We start from the raw sequence: 16,927 nt of genomic DNA on the forward strand, positions 1-16,927 counted from the left end.
TTATTAGTTTATACTTTTTTTTTGGGTCCTTTTCCACCCGAGTTGGGCACGTCTGCAATTTTCAGTAAGACTTTAATATTTTCTGGTATCACATAAAAATTAATTAATTAAGATTTAAGATCATGAAATGAGTGATAACAAGACCAAAAATTTAAAAAAATGCAAAAATTATGGGGAAAAAAATGTAATTTTCCGATAACTTGCTTAATAATAAAGTCAAAAACTATTAATCGTGTTCGAATATTATAAAATAAAATTAAAGTCAACCCAATTAAATTCGAGATGAGAATATATAGTTATTTTGCTAGAATTAAGTCGGCGGGTTCAACTCACGTCAACACTCTGATGAAAAATAATGATTATTTTTTAAATGTGCAAATAAATCAACTAAGACCTGAATTGAAAATAAAATAGATACAAATTATCGGACAAAAAATGCAATTTTTCTTAATAAAATCGAAATCTACATTTAAACTACATTAATTGTTTTCAAAGTCAACCCAATTAAATTCGAGATGAGAATAGTTATTTTGCTTGGATTAAGGCGACAGCTTCAAGTCAACTCTTCCGAAAACTCAAGGATGATCATCAAATACTAAAAAAATGATTCATTAGTTTTGATAATGTCTCTTCCAACCATAAATATCGAGAATGAAGAGATTTCAAAAAGTGTACAGACACAACTTCACAGCTCAACAACACAAATAAAATAAAATATTATATATAGCTCTAAAGGCAATACATGTGACCATCTATATAAGAACACCTGAGTTGACATCTTGTACGTACAATAGACATGGATATTATTTTAACCCGTGTAGCACAGTATCTCGCTCATCACATCAAAACTCTATATACATGCACAACGTTTATCTCGGAACCGAAACTTGGCGTGCACGGTCATGATCAGACGGTAGTTTTGCATACAGCAGATCCAAAATCTTCAATCTCTCGTCCATTAAATTTCTTGCAATGAAAGTATAGAAGTGTGTATTCCACCGTAGCTAACATCTTCACCAAAGAAAAAACATTCACTATAACCAAACCAAAAAATGAAAAATCCAAAGCCACCTTATCTCCAAAAATCCACAAGCACCCCAGAAAAGGAATCACAACCACTAAAGTAAAGAAAATATTCAGCAAGAAACCATGCACCATGTGCCCTTTAGCAAGTTCTTCACCTTTTTCCAATGCTTCTTTTCCCAAACAACCTTCTTCCACGACCGAAACAACCATGGACAAAATCCAAGCAACGCTCGAATACATGACGAAAATCGCAGCTATCAATCCCAACGGAAGAGAGATCGAAAAAGTTAAAGTATTAGGGTACACCACGGACAGGACAACCGCAAAGAAAACAACCAAAACCGCGTATCGTGCCGGCTGAGTCCGCGACCCACGGAAGCCGGTAGTCCACGACCTCTTCCATTTCTTGGCGATCATGGGAAAGAAATCTTGGGATGAGATATTCTTGTCATGAGTATATGATGCGGCTGATATCAAGATGGTTGCGACCGAGGATATGTGCGAGATCGCCACGAAAGCGAAAATGAAGGCGAATTCAGCAAGCACCAGTAGGGCTATGTACACGAGCATATGTGGAGGAAAGGTGTCTTGGTATGAACTGGAAGTAGGGTTTTGCATGAATGAGTGGTCCATATTATACACCAAGGATTTGATTGAAATTCTGAATAAGAACATTATGAATGACAGCAGAGAATGGGTGAAAATGGCTATGGATGCCATTGATTTCCCATTTTTGAGAATAAATTTAGTGGACTGACGATTTATGTTTACGAAGAAACTGTACATCTCCAAGAATTCCATGGAGAGTTGTGTAGATATCGGGGGAAGCTCTCTGGTTTTCCTTTTTTTTGCTTTAGTGGGGTTATTTATATTTGTACAATGATAAGAAATGGTCAATGGTATGTGCTTCTGACCACTTTGGATATGCCAATCATAGTCAATTTGGAGAATCGGTATATGAGTTTATTATATTTTTTTTAAGAACATATAGTATATTTTTTTACGCGAACTTGTATTATATAGTTTCACATGTTAATATTATAAAACAGATTCACTATTTTAATCGATAAATAAAAAAATATATTTTTTATGTGCAAAATATTAGTTTTCATTGTATATATGAGCAGAGCGGATCGATCCAGGATATCAAGTTTGGGGGATCGTCTACTAGGTGACGACAGTGTGCGATGTCGACGACGGACCTATCAATTTTCAGTAAGGGTCGCCAATTTCGTTCTTCAGACTTGTAATCCGTACGTTAGTTTTATAAAACTTTGTATTGAGTGTGAAAAAAAATTAAAAAATTGAGAATCAAAGGACACAAAGCTTGAGTCATGTAAAAAATGAATCTCATCACCAATAAATATATATAATTAGAGTGTCAATAAATATATTTTGCATGCATCATATTGGTTTGTATACTCGTATTTTTCGTACTGGGCATTAGTCGCTCACGACCTTGGTTTTATCTCGGACACCCCATTCGACGGAGTATGACTCAAGTTGGACGAGACAAAAGGATCGAGACAAGGTTAGGTGCAGGGCTAGTGACCGTTTAGAGGTTTTGGTTTTGCTTTCTTTTTAGTTCAGATACAGTAATTTCGATATGGTTGTATATATACCTATTGTTTTTTGGATTTTAGTGTCGGTTGTATTCCGCTAGTTTGAGTTGCTTACAGTTTCAGCTGATTTATCACTTTGATTAAGTTTTATTAATTGCATGCCTAAGTGAATTAAATTGGTTTGTGATCTGGGTCGGGTGACTACAAAAAAAATCAGTAATTCTCGACATGTCATCATTTTTCTTGCCAAAATCGCAACGAAGTGGTTTAGAATGTTAGAGGTAAACATGTCACTGTGATTTTCCAATCTGCCTTGAACCTGTAATCTCTATGGCAGTTTTTCTCCCACATTAGCAGAAGCCATGGGCATAAGAGAAGCTCTGAGTTGACTAAAAAGTTGAATCTGATTCTCTCTTTATCATTGAAGAAACGCCTATGAGTCAGATTCCTCTGGTTTAGGTTTAATTGTCGATGATTGTAAAAGCCTAGCTTTGGATGTTCCATCGTCTAACTTTGGTTTTATGAATCGATCAGCGAATCAAACGTTATTCATATTCTTGTTAGTGAAGTTGTTTCAATGTTTGGTCTACCATATCTCCTAATCCTACTTTTATTTTTGACGTAATTGTTCCTAATTTGGTACAATATAAGTCTCATTCCTACTTAAAAAAGAAAAAGAAAAAGAAAACACTTATATCACAACACAAAAAGCACAACTGCGCAAATTATACAAATATATATATGCGTATGCTCAACGTTTATCTATCTCTAAGCTTAAACTTGGGCAGTACCGTCGTCAGAGGGAACTTTTGTATACTGCAAATCTCCAAAAGCTTCAATCTCTTGTCCATGATATTTCTTGCTCTCGAAGTATAGAAGTGTGTATTCCACCGTAACTAACATCTTCACCAAAGAAAACATATTCACCATAACCAATCCCAAATAAGGCAACGCCAAATATACCTTATCCCCATAAACCAACCAATACACCAGAAAAGGAATCAACATCACTAAATTAAAGAAAACATTCAGCAAGAAACCATGCACCCTGTGCCCTTTAGCAAGTTCTTCACCTTTTTCCAATGCTTCCTTTCCCAAACAACCTTCTTCCACGACCGATGCAACCACGGCCAATACCCAAGCAACGCTTGAGTACATGACGAAAATCGCAGCTGCTGTTCCCAACAGAATAGAGATGCAAAAAGTTAAAGTATTAGGGTACGTCACCCACAGGGCAGCCGCTAAGAAAACAACCAAAACAGAGTATCGTGCCGGTTGAGTCCGCGACCCACGGAAGCCGGTGATCCACGGCCTCTTCCATTTCTTGGCGATCATCGAAAGGAGATCTTGGAATGTGATATTCTTGTCAGTATATGATGCGGCCGATATCAAGATTGTTGCGATCGAGGAGATGTGTGAGATTGCTACAAAAGCGAAAATGAAGGCGAATTCAACAAGAAAAAGAAGGGCTATATACAAGAATATGCGTGGAAAGAAGGTGGATGAACTGGAAGTAGTAGTGTTTGTTGGAGTGGAAGATTCCATCAAGAAGTAGTTGAGCATATTAGAATTCAGGGATTTGATTGAGAAGCTGAATAAGAATATCAAGATGGACAGAAGAGAATTGGTGGAGATGGCTATGGACGCCATTGATTTCCCATTCTTGAGAAAAAGTTTGATGGACTGAAGATTTATGTTAATGAAGAAACTCGTGTAGATATCCAAAAACTCCATGGTTTTGTGGGTTGTGAAATTTGGTTTTCTGGGTATTTAATAGTTGGGAGAGTTTTTGTTGAATGATCTGAAATGGTCAATGGGTACTCGCTTGGGTAGGTTTCGTGGTGTGCTTCCGAGTTCTGATGATCACTTGAGATACACGTATATGTCAATTAATTCTTATATTATATTTCATAACAAAGACATTCAAAAAATAAATATATATTGACAAATTCTATTATATAGCCTTTTTAGTAATCGGGTTTCGTTTAATGAATATCAATTTTTTTTAACCAAACTATATATCAATTTAATAAAGCATCATCATTAATTTATCTAAATATAACTCTATTTCAATTTGTTATTTAAAAATAAAATTTATAAAATATTGTGAACATTATTGTGTGTAGAAATAAATAAATATATAGTCGAGCCAAACAAATAATACAACTAAATAAGTACAGTTCAAATAGACACCCATGTGGTCGTCTTAAATGTTGTTGAAAAATGAGTAAGCCATCTCACTTTCATTAAACACGGCTATTCTCAACAAGAAGGCTTGTATCCCTTGCTGCCTTAGCACACTCGCATTGGTTCCCATTAATCCACATTATTTCACCTCTCACATCCTCAAAAAACGTGGGATCCACGTGCCACATACTCATCATATTAACAATTTTTCATTAATACATCCACATTCATTTAATATCAACACTCATTATTTATGGGTTCCACTATCCACTACATAATATTTTATATTAAAAAAACATTTTTAATTTTTTTTTAAAAAATAGTATTTAAAAAAATTTAAAATTATGAAAGAGTCGTTGGGGTTATTTACTATTATATATAAATATATAAATCATTATTATTTAAAATAACATAATATTATTATTGATAAATTTAATTAATGATTAATTATCAACGCCTATTTTTCAATTAAATAAAATAAAAATTTCATTAAATTAAATTTAAGTAGAAATATTTACAAAAAAATAAATGATGATAGAGGGAGCTAAAAAACCCAAACGGCTATTTCCAACATTTTCTTTTGTTTTTTAGTTATTATTATTATTATTTTTTTTAATAAACAGGAAAAAATGAAGGTGGAAAATCTGGATCCCATGTCCGTGCTCCCCCATGGAGCGTGTATGACACGCACCAGACCTTGTGTCTGGCGCGTGCTTGCACGAATTCTGTAGTTATAATTTTTTTTTTTTTGCTTTTCTAAATAACGAGATTAAAAGGATTGAATTTATGGGCTTATGTGACAACCCAAATTAATAATTCATATACCCACATTGGTTCAATAATATTAATAGGTGTTAATAATCACCTATTAATGCATCAATGTGTGTTCTCTTATGGATATCCTATGAACATATATACATTTGTGAAATGAATATTTATTTCCTAAAATCTTGTCAAGTTTTAAAAAAATTATTTAAGTTTTAAATTCATTTAGATATTTTTAATATGAATTATCTTGTACTCAATTGATTTATTTACTTAATTATTTGATATTAGATATTAAGTACTTATCATAATATATTTTTATCTCCTAACTTATCAATATTTCCTTATCTTTGCAGATTCAATTTTTGAATTAAGGAAATAAGATCAAGGCTTACACGCTTAAAAAAGAGAGAGCCGAACACATAGCAGAGAGAGATTTTGGAGAGAATTGAACGTGAACTAAAGAGATTTCTGAATACATATTTTGAAACTCGTTTTACAGTCGTGGTTGCTGTTGTGATTTACTTGAGTGCCTTGAAGTCTTTGAGAGCATTGAATAATTGGTTGACGACGTGTTGCTCTCGTATTTTGGCATCAAGGATCAACTCTTTTTATTGAGTTTTTTTGTTCTACTTTCTGTAAACTTTTAGGGAGTTGTTTTATTTGTTTTTATTATTTATTTTCTCAGTTATTTTGAGAAAATTGATTTTTAATGTTATTAACTAGTATTAAGGTTTTGTAAAACGATTTAAAATTTTCTAGTTAAGCTTTTTGCCCTGAGGCACCGCACGAGTTCTTTGTACTTGTGCTTAAATTATTTGTGTGTTTTTTTTAATTGTTGCTGTTTTATTCACGCTTTTTTAATATTTTCGCTGCATGTTATGATTGATGTTAACATCTGGTGACAACATCTGATTCTGATATTTATTATACCCAATAATCCTTACAAGTGGCATCAGAAACTAATCTTGATACACTAAGACTGATCCTGATTATTTATTGATACAAGGGTATTATGGATTCAGCAAATACAAACTCTTTTCTCAAACCTCCATTTCTAGATGGTACAAACTATGCCTTATGCAAGACTAGGATGCGTTTTACTTTCAAGGCGATGGATGAGAGGTATTCTCACTGGGTGGACTCCTCCAAAAATCCGGGATTTTGATGGTGATTATATTGCTAAACTTGAAACAAGCTGGACCACTGAGGAGACACAGATTTCGGGTTTCAATGCTAAAGCATTGAGTGCAATTTTCTCAACCGTGGATATGAGTATGTTTGGACTCATTGCAGATTGTTTCACAGCCAAGGATGCATGAGATGCTCTGCAAGAACGTTGTGAAGGGACTGAGAGTGTGAAACGAATGATGATGAGGCTGCTGAAAACTAGATTTGAAAACCTCAGGATGGAAGAAGATGAAACTATTGCTGCTTATGATCAGCGTCTTCGGGAGATAGCCACTGAAGAGTTTACTCTTGGAGAACCTATAGCGAATGAGCGACTTGTGAACAAAGTTCTTCGATCTTTACCAGAAAAATTCCACGGAAAAATTTGGGCTCTTGAAGAAGTGAAAGATACTTCAAAGATGAAGTTAACAGAACTGATAAGCATTTTTCAAGTGTTTGAGATGAACACGATCACACAAAAGAAATACAAGGGGAAATCTATAGCCTTTCAAGTGTCGAATGACACATACTAGAATATTTCAATTCGATCAAGAGGTTGGCACCGTTGTCGTGGACTGTTTAGTTAATATTAGGATAAATTATTTTCTTGAGACTAGACATTTTTTTTCCTTGCATTTGTTTAATTTTTAATTTTAATTTTAATTTTTATTTTTCTTACTTGTGAGGTGCTTGGAGATGAATCATCGACGGGTATTCACAAGGTTTGGTCAGCAATACTCGGGGCCATTCTATGTTTCTTGGGGGAGATTCAACGATTTGGACACTCTAGTTCAGATTTTTTGTGATGATTTGGATGAGACAACAAGAAGTTGGGTAGATTATGGAGCTTTGGCCACTGACAACCACTTGTTCAACATAGATTACGACGTGCGATGCACTTGTTAAATGATATGGAAGATTTCGACTACCATTGGCATTTTGATCCTTCACTGCAGGGTTGGAGTCGCCAATATCCTACAGAATTCAACTCCACAAATTTTGCGAACCAACCATTTGAGTATCAAGAAGAGTGTATAAGACATTTTGAGGATCATGTGGCTCAGTTGGAGAACATTGTGAGAAAATAGACATAGATAAATGAGTTCTTAGAAATCCGCATCAACTCTTTGAGTCTTTTGGATGAACAGATTGCGTTTCTTATAGAATCATTTTCTGAGATCTGTCAAGAGAATGAAGTAATTGAGCCAGAGCAAGAAGAACTATTATTTGAAGAATTTTTAATTGAATAAGAGCCAAAAGTGACAGTGGAGGAGGAAGAAATATACAAGGTGTTGTGAAAAATGCTCGCAAGCGTACGAGTATCAAGTTTTAATAAAGTGATGAATCAAGTATCGTTCCCACAAGGAGTAAATTGAAAATATTCAGTACTTGTAATTAAAATAGTCCTAACTTTATTTAGAAAATTAATAATTGAAAGATTTGAAGAAAAATAAATAATCAATGGATTTTTAGTAGCACGCACACAATTTTCAGAGATAATCAATCAGAGAAAAAATGGTCTAGAGATTTATATTTCACCTGATTTCAACAACAATCAATCCTAATTAATTTATCTTCATGAATTCCAGTTAATTAATAGCCAAGAACACTTAAGTGTATTATTTCCCTCTCCCGAGCAACAAATAATATTTATCAACTACAATTCAATTCCAATATCCCTATTAAGAATCTACTTGTAGTGATCTATGCAAAACAATGTTTTTTTTAAAAGCTCTGTTAAAATTATACACTCTCCCGAGCTATATAAATAATTAACATTGTTATTTATATTGGTCCTATTCAAAATCTCCTCTCCCGAGTGCCAGATTTCAAATAAATATTACAGTTCAATTATTGATTAGATAATTGAAAAGACATTCAATTCTAGAAAAACAATTAATTTAGAGGAACTCAATTCAATAAAATCAAAAATTCATAAAAGTTTCTACACCAAGTTCCATCCGACCTCTAGGCTCTAAAAATTTAGTTCATAATAAAATTCTGATAAAACCAAAAGATGTTTAGAAAATTAAACATAAAATCAAAATTTAATAAATAAAAGATAGAAAACAAATCTGTCGTCGATCTTCTGTGTCCAGTCGATCGATCTCCGAATTTTGTTTTTCAAGTAAGCCCAGAATTCCTTCAGAAATCTTCATGTTCAAACTCTCCAGAAATCTTTCTCTCTAATCTTTTTTTAATGTGTGTGGCGGCTCTCTTTTTCCTGACTCTCCCATCTCTTTTTATACGTTCACGCCAAAAGCCCATTTAATAAAGCCCAATAAACTTCCTTCCCGATAATTCTAATTCTAAAAATATGACGGGGCGAACGCACATAAGTCTCTGACTTAATTCCCAAATCTTTCAAGCAACAACGCGTTTGTCATCTCTTCTTCTTCCTTAGCGCTAAGTTTAAGCGCTAAACTTTCTTTGACAAGCCCAATAAAGACCCAATAACAATTCTCGTTTATTTTCTTTTCTTCCTTCTCTTCTTTCTTTTCTTTCACTCATTTTCTTTACAGCCTCTTCTCTCATTTTCATTCTTTTCTCTTCTTAATTCTTATTTTTCTTCTTTTTCCCACAATAATTCAATAATTTTCTACAAACACAAAAAAAACAAAACTCATGCATAAATCTGCTCGAAACAAACAATTAACAATTAAAATCATAATTAAATTAATTGTATAAAATACACTTATCACAAGGAGAAAGATTTGACCTCGTCAATGGTCTTTACATGTACACCATTAGAAGATCCGTTCTTGCCATTGACGCCAACTCCATAGTATTACATCCTATATGAGCTTCAGCCTAGATTCGGAGTCTCTTCCCAAAATAATCAGTTCATGCCGAGTATTGGTGGACCGACGAACTTCCCATGTCATGCTGGACCGACGAGCTTTCCATGTCAATATCACGCCAAGCTTGAGGGCGTAGGGAATCAAGACCCATACGTAGAGTCGTATGATTCTTACTATGGGCGGCAACCGCTCTGTGATGGTTGCTTCTGTATAGTCGGGCTATAGACTATAAATTTAGCGCTGACTGGGAGGCAACCCAGTGTTTTATTTCACTCTCTTTTGCTTATTTATTTTTTATGTTATTTCTATTAATTTTTTATGCTCCTACGCCTTACCCGTCGCTTTTACATGTCCAATAGGTTTCCACGCCAAGAGCAGTTGCTGCTGTCGTTCCACCAGAAGCTGCCAAGGAGGAAGAGAAAGATTCTTAGACCAGGGGAGTGTTGCTTTTATTGTCTGTGTGTTTTTGTTCATTTTGCATTTGTTTGTTTTTGCATTATTTTAGTTGTGTCTAAATCATTGAGAGCAATGCTTTGGATAAGTATGGGGGGTATTCTAGTTTGTCTTTCATTATGTGCTGTGCATTATTGTAATCGTTTAGTTTGTTTGCATATAGTTAGTTTCGTGTTTGTTGTGTCTTGTTAGTTTTTATAGTTGTTTGCATGTGTGTGAAGTAGGATGATGAATGGGAGCCGATGATGATATGAAGTTTTGAATTTTGTGAAAATTTTTAACCCTGACTTGACATGAGAAACCGTAGGTTGACCTGACCAGTGAATCTTTTTAAGCACTTATGTTAAACCAGTGAATTGTAGAGAAAAAATTGATGAAGTTTCTGTCTGTTTGACCATTGCACGACAATAGGTGTTTTGTGGATCTTAATTGTGTTCTGTGAATTTTGACGAGTCTCAAACATGACACTTATGATATTGAGTGCACCAAATTTTGAAAAAAAAAAAGAAGAAGAAGAAGAAGAAAAAAAATAAACGAAATTTTTTTACAACTCCATCCTGGCCTGGAAAGGTATTGAATTCCTAATCACCAATCCATGGCTAAGTTTTCGGACAATATGTGGTTGATGCTCCATCCGAGCTATAGACTAGGGGATTGAAATCCTAATCCTAACAAAGTTATAGCTAAGTTTGCGGGTAAAATGGGGCTAAAGCAAAACCGGGTGTAAAATCCGAAGGTATGTAATTGATTATCTCAAGGGAGGTGTGTTTTGTTAGAGATAGTTGGAAGAAATGAACACTTGAGAGTGAAACTTGCACTGATATGTTAATAGGTTTCTAAGCAGTCTTAAAACGGATTCTTTCTAAGTTGCATGTAACTAGAATGACATCGCACACACACACACACACGTTCACGCTAAACTGAGGGTGTATTATGAAAAGTTGAGAGCATTAGTGATTTTGGTTGTGAATGAATCTTCTCTGAGGCTGTTAATTCTCATGAATTTTTCCTACTTTGTTGTTTGTTGTGTGTTTGTTGCATTGTTTGTCTTGCTCGAGGGTGAGCATGATTCAAGTATGGGGGAGTTAGACCTGGCCACGGGCCGGGTCCGGTCCGGGTCGACAATAGGCCGAATCTTAACCGGCTCGCCCGTGGCCGGTTCCGGTCCGGCTCTCGGAATCGCCGGTCCGGGTTCGGGTTCGGGTCCGGTTAACCGGCGGTTTCGGGTCGACCCTTATTTTTTTAAAAAAAAATTAAAAAAAACTTGTACAGTTGAACTTTAAAAACTCTATCAAATATTTCATTATCTCAATAAAAAAATCTAATACATTTATTAAATAAAAAATATATTATATTTCAACTTTTAGCATCTTATAATATTATATTTATTCAATAAAAAATAAATGGCCTTTCAAATTTCAACATTGTATATTAAAAAATCTATCTAGTTCAATAAAAAAATATTATATTTATTAAATAAAAAATATATTACATTTCAACGTTACACATATTATATTAAAAATTATATATATACCAATAAAAAATTTATTATATTTATTCAATAAAAATATATATTATATTTCAACATCTTATATTAAAAACTCTATTTATCTCAATAAAAAATATATTACATTTCAAATTTAAACATCTTGTATAAAAAATATTATTACATTTACTTATATTCAATCACATTCAATTAGCAAATTAACACTTGGCCTAGTAGCAAGAATGAGGTCCCAAAATCATTTGTTTTTGGATTCAAATCTTACCCATGTGTGGATATCAAATATATATTATTTAAATTATTTAAAATAATATTTTAAAAAGGTAAATCCGCTAGGTCAACCCGGCGAACCCGGAGGGTCGGACCCGCAGGGTCGGCGGTTTTCCAAAAGGAAAATCGGGACCGGACTGCCTAGTGGCCGGTCCGGTCCCGGTTCCGGGTTGGACCCGTTGACCCGGTTAACCGGCCCGTGGTCAACGGGCCGATTCCGGGCCGGGTCCGGGCCCAACCCGGCCCTTGGCCAGGTCTAGTGGGAGTTGATGACTGCATTTTGTGTGCATATTTTGATGTCATTTTTATATTTATTTTGCATGCATTCATATTGTTTTATAAGTTTTATTTATAATTTATTGCATGTGTGCGCATTTTACTCCCTGGGTTGTTTTTTTGTAGGAATTAAGGAAGAAATTCAGAATTTCGATAGAACAAGAGGCGCTCGAGCGCGAGACGGAAGAAAATAAGAAAAACAGTAGAAGTTACCTCGCTCGAGCGCAAGTTCTTGCGCTCGAGCGCGGTCAGCGGGCTTTGAAAAATAAGGAGTCAAAACTTATCTCGCTCGAGCGCGATCGCAGAAAAGGGAAAAATCTGCAGACGTCGAAATATTAAATTCCAAATTTTTCGGGCTTTATTTCATGGGATTTATAAGACATATAATAAGAGATTTGAGAGCATATGAAGGTAACTTTTAGACACAGAAGATGGAAGCGGCAAGGACTTGAAGAGGCGGAGATCTGCACCATCTTATTCAGCATTTTCTTTTTCTCTTTTTTTATGATTAAAACATCTTATTGAATTATATTTTCAATTATTGAGTAGTTTTCTTCAACCAATACCACGATATTGGGTCGAACTTAATTTATGTTTGAAATGAGGTTACATGCTTGAGATTTTGAATATTTTCGATTATTGATTGATGTTGGTTTAATATTTTTTGTAAATAGTTTGCGTACCTAGTCATATGTGTGTTGATTAATTACAAATCGAAAGAGGATTGATTAAATATATCTTCAAAAATATCAATCAACATATGGTTAAACCGACTAAAAATATTATTCGATTTCATTATGCGGTTTTAGGTGAAAACTGAATTTTCATAAATATTGAATGCGTTTGAGTTTGATTAAAATTAATTATAAATAATTAATACGTCCAACTTGAATATGTTTAACAAGTCTAGAAATAGATTGTTGAATAAGATAGGAAAATTCACCGTGGTTGGAATAAACATGACTTTCAGTCTGTGCCGCGTGGATGCATAAATTAGTTCGATACCTTCGTGTGTCTTGGTTGTCTCGTTTTAATTACATTTATCTTTCAGCTATTTTAATTCTTAATTTTTTATTAATTGAATTTTCATTTAAATCACCACATCCTTTTTATTATTTTGTCTAGATTAAATAAAATAATCAAATCTTGAGAATTAACTACAGTCTCTGTGGGATCAATACTTGAACTCATTGTCCACTCAATACTTGAACTCATTGTCCACTTACTATTACTTGACCTAGTCCACTTGCTAGATTATTTAGTATCGAATTAGCCGGTCAGAGGTCCTTGAATCATATTTGGGAGATGACTTCATCTCACTCATCACTAAGAAGTTTGGTGATTATCTGAAAATGATGAGGGAGAAAAAAAGGTCTGATCAGAAACTCAAAGCTCCAATGTTTTCCTACTTCCAACAAACCTTTGAGAATAGGCGGGCCTGAACAATCACCAAGGAAGTTTCATAATCCTGAAAAGCCAGGACTTATGCTGGAAGGAAAGAAAATGTCCACTGCAAAGAAGATTGACACGGTACAATGTCATGAGTGTCAAGGCCATGATCAGTATGTCAATGAATGTGAAAATAGGCTTCGAAAAAGAATGAACACATCCTTGAGTGATGGAGAATCTGAAGAAGATGAAGAACAGACTGATGAAGAAATTCACACAGCCCTGACAGCATTGATGGAAATAAAGAAGCTGCTGCAAGTCAATCCTTTAGGTGTTGCCGCAGGTGTTTCCACACCTGGCCGCAACATCTCCCAAAGGTCAATATGTTTAAATTCTACTACTATTAATGATTTGAGTAATCTTGATGCAGATGATGGAAGAATGACTCTGGAAAATGTGCAAATGCTATATGAAGAGCTATATGCTGACTGGATTGAAAGAACCAAGATGAATACTACCCTATCAAAGGAAAATTCTGAGTTGAAGGCTGTTGTGTCCAGACATGAAGTACTATTCAGTAAGAAGGATCTGGAATTGTCTCAGGTAAAGGAAGATCTCGGGAAATCTAAGAGCACACTTGCCAAATTCAACTCAAGCACAAACAAGCTTGATTCTTTGCTCATGATGGGAAGAGATGGTAAGACAGGATTAGATTTTGAAAACAGTAAGTTTGAAGTTTGTGAAACTTCAAAAACTCCTGTGTTTGTCAAGGAAAGTAGTAGCTCATTGATTTCACCCAAAATGGCCTCAAAAACCAATCTGTCTCAATCTAAGCCACAAGCTTATGTTCCTAAGCATCACTTAAGAAAGCGTAGTTGTGTGCCATTACTGTGACAGGCCTTGTCATATTAAACCTTTCTGTTTCAAGTTGAAAGAAGACTACAGACAGAGGCCTGTATCTCAGATGTTGAAGATGTTGCCGAACATCCACCACCACATCTCCTGGAACAGATCTACTATAAGAAAAGTTTGGGTACCAAAAGATGAAATTCATTGTTATATGATTTATACTGCTTTAAGAACTAATGTTTCAGGTTCTTGGTACTTTGATAATGGAAGCTCTCGTCACATGACAGGCACAAGACAATTTCTCACAGATTATGTTAAATTGAATAGTGAGAAAATGACTTATGGAGGAGGAATATGTTGCCAAACTGCCTAAACTTCACAACGTGTTACATGTTTAAGGATTAACTGCAAACCTTATAAGCATTAGCCAATTTTGTGATGATAATTTCCATGTAATGTTTGATAAGAATGTGTGTAAAGTTTTTGATAAATCTAAATCTTGTGTCATGACATGTACGAGATCAATTGATAATTGTTACCAACTTGGAGAGGAGATGGCATGTAGTCATACAAAAGTGAATGAATTAAACCTTTGCCATCAAAAGTTGGGTCATGCTAACTTCACGACTCTGAAGAATTTAAGTAAGCTTGATGCAGTTAGAGGTATTCCTAATTTAAAATATGGAATTTCATTTGTGTGTGAGGCATGTCAAAAGGGAAAGTAAACCAGGGAGTCGCACCAGATGTTGTCAAAATCTGAGACAATACGGTGTCTTGAGCTTGTACATATGCACTTGATGGGTCCAATGGATGTTGAAAGCTTTGGAGGTAAGAAATACTCTTTTTTTGTGTTGATGATTTTTCACGATATACTTGGGGTATGATTTTTGAGAGAAAAATCAGATACCTTTGATGCTTTTAAGAAGTTTCTCACAAGGATTGTGAATCTTCACAACTTGAAGGTGACCAGAATTCGCACTGATCATGGTTCGAAAACTCTTCTTTTGCAAATCTATGTGACAAAAAAATATTTCTCATGAATTCTCTGCTCCTAAAACTCCACAACAAAATGGAATTTCTGAAAGGAATAATAAAACTTTGCAAGAGATGGCTAGGGTGATGTTGAGTTCTAAAAATATTTCTAAACGTTTTTGGGCAGAATCCTTAAACACAGCATGCCACATTTCAAATAGAGTATACTTGAGGAGTGGTTCTACTATGACTTCTTATGAAATTCTCATGAGAAATAGCATGAACCTTAAGTATTTTCATGTTTTTGGTTGTGTATGTTACGTTTTAAATGATAGAGATCACCTAGCAAAGTTTGATGCTAAAAGTGATAAATGTTTGTGCTTAGGTTATGCTTTGAATAGTCGAGCTTATATGATGTTTAACCTAAGAACTAGAACAATTGTTGAGTCTATTAATGTTGTTTTGATGACTTTGCAGATCTGAAGACGAAGACCATCGAAGATGAAGTTGATGATCTGCTGAAAATTTTTGTAAGTTCAGATGTTGTTCAAGATGCTACAACACCTGTAACAACATCCTCATCAGAACCTCCAGAATCAAAAGTTGACCAGCCCACTGATGATGATGAGAAGGAATACAGTGAGGTAAATGAAGTTGGTAAGAACATTCCTAGAAAGATTCAAAAGAATCATCCAGCTTCACAGGTCATTGGTGATGTACATGGGAACATGCAAACCCGAAGAAAAGAAAAAGTGGATTACAGAAAGATGGCTGGGCTGATTTTCATGAGCTCCATGTTCTCCCGGGTAACATACTCGTGCTTTGAATCAAACATTGAACCCAAAAATGTAACTGAAACCTTAAAAGATGAATTTTGGGTCAATGCAATGCATGAAAAGCTAGAACAATTTGTTAGAAATGATGTTTGGTACTTAGTACTGTGTCCTGATCATGGTAATGTAATAGGAACAAAATGAATTTTTAAGAATAAGGCTAATGAATCGGGAAACATCGTGAGAAACAAAGCAAGGTTTGTAGCTCAAGAGTATACACAGGTTGAAAGAGTTGATTTTGATGAGACCTTCGCTCCTGTAGCCCGCATTTAGTTTGTCCGGCTTTTTCTTGCAATTTTATGTCATATGGGAATGAAACTTTTTCAAATGCATGTCAAAAGCTCATTTTAAATGGCATTTTGAATGAAGAGGTGTATGTGAGACAAACAAAAGGGTTTGAGGATCCAAAACACCTAGATCATGTGTATAAGTTGAAAAAGACCATTGTATAGATTGAAGCAAGCACCCCATGCTTGGTATGGAAGATTAACAGAGTACTTGCTCAATATTTGCTTCAAAAGAGGTGAGGTAGATAAGACACTGTTTGTGGAAAAAAATTCAAGGTAATATTCTCATTTGCCAAGTTTATGTAGATGACATAATTTTCTGTACTTCTTCTAAAAAACTTGTTGATGAATTTTTCAAGTGTATGTCTTCTAATTTTCAGATGAGTATGGTTCGTGAGTTGAGTTATTTCTTGGGGTTGCAAGTCAAACAAATGCATGATGGTATATTTTTGTGTCAGAATAAGTATGCTAGAAATCTTGTGAAAAATTTCTTGAATGACAGCACTAAACACATGCGCACACCTATGGGGTCTAGTGAAAAGTGTGTAGGGACGATGTTGCGGAGGATGTTGACAACACCCTC

At 34.7% G+C, this 16,927-nt stretch overlaps 2 protein-coding genes across 2 annotated transcripts; both read right to left on the reverse strand.

Moving 5' to 3' along the window:
• Positions 1-906: 906 nt before the first annotated feature.
• LOC140889786 (uncharacterized) lies at positions 907-1,659 on the reverse strand. The gene has a single exon (XM_073297511.1). The coding sequence runs from the start codon at positions 1,657-1,659 to the stop codon at positions 907-909; it is 753 nt and encodes a 250-aa protein (XP_073153612.1).
• Positions 1,660-3,265: 1,606 nt separating this feature from the next.
• LOC140891753 (uncharacterized) lies at positions 3,266-4,351 on the reverse strand. Its single transcript, XM_073300382.1, has one exon. It carries the CDS (start codon positions 4,320-4,322, stop codon positions 3,363-3,365), a length of 960 nt encoding a protein of 319 aa, XP_073156483.1. The 5' UTR covers positions 4,323-4,351; the 3' UTR covers positions 3,266-3,362.
• Positions 4,352-16,927: the final 12,576 nt, after the last annotated feature.

Source organism: Henckelia pumila, chromosome 3, assembly GCF_033568475.1.
Source record: "Henckelia pumila isolate YLH828 chromosome 3, ASM3356847v2, whole genome shotgun sequence".
NCBI lineage: Eukaryota > Viridiplantae > Streptophyta > Magnoliopsida > Lamiales > Gesneriaceae > Henckelia > Henckelia pumila.

Coding starts and splice junctions, on each gene's coding strand:
- LOC140891753 (XM_073300382.1), bottom strand. CDS start 4,322: ATGGAGTTTTTGGATATCTACACGAGTTTCTTCATTAACATAAATCTT.
- LOC140889786 (XM_073297511.1), bottom strand. CDS start 1,659: ATGGACCACTCATTCATGCAAAACCCTACTTCCAGTTCATACCAAGAC.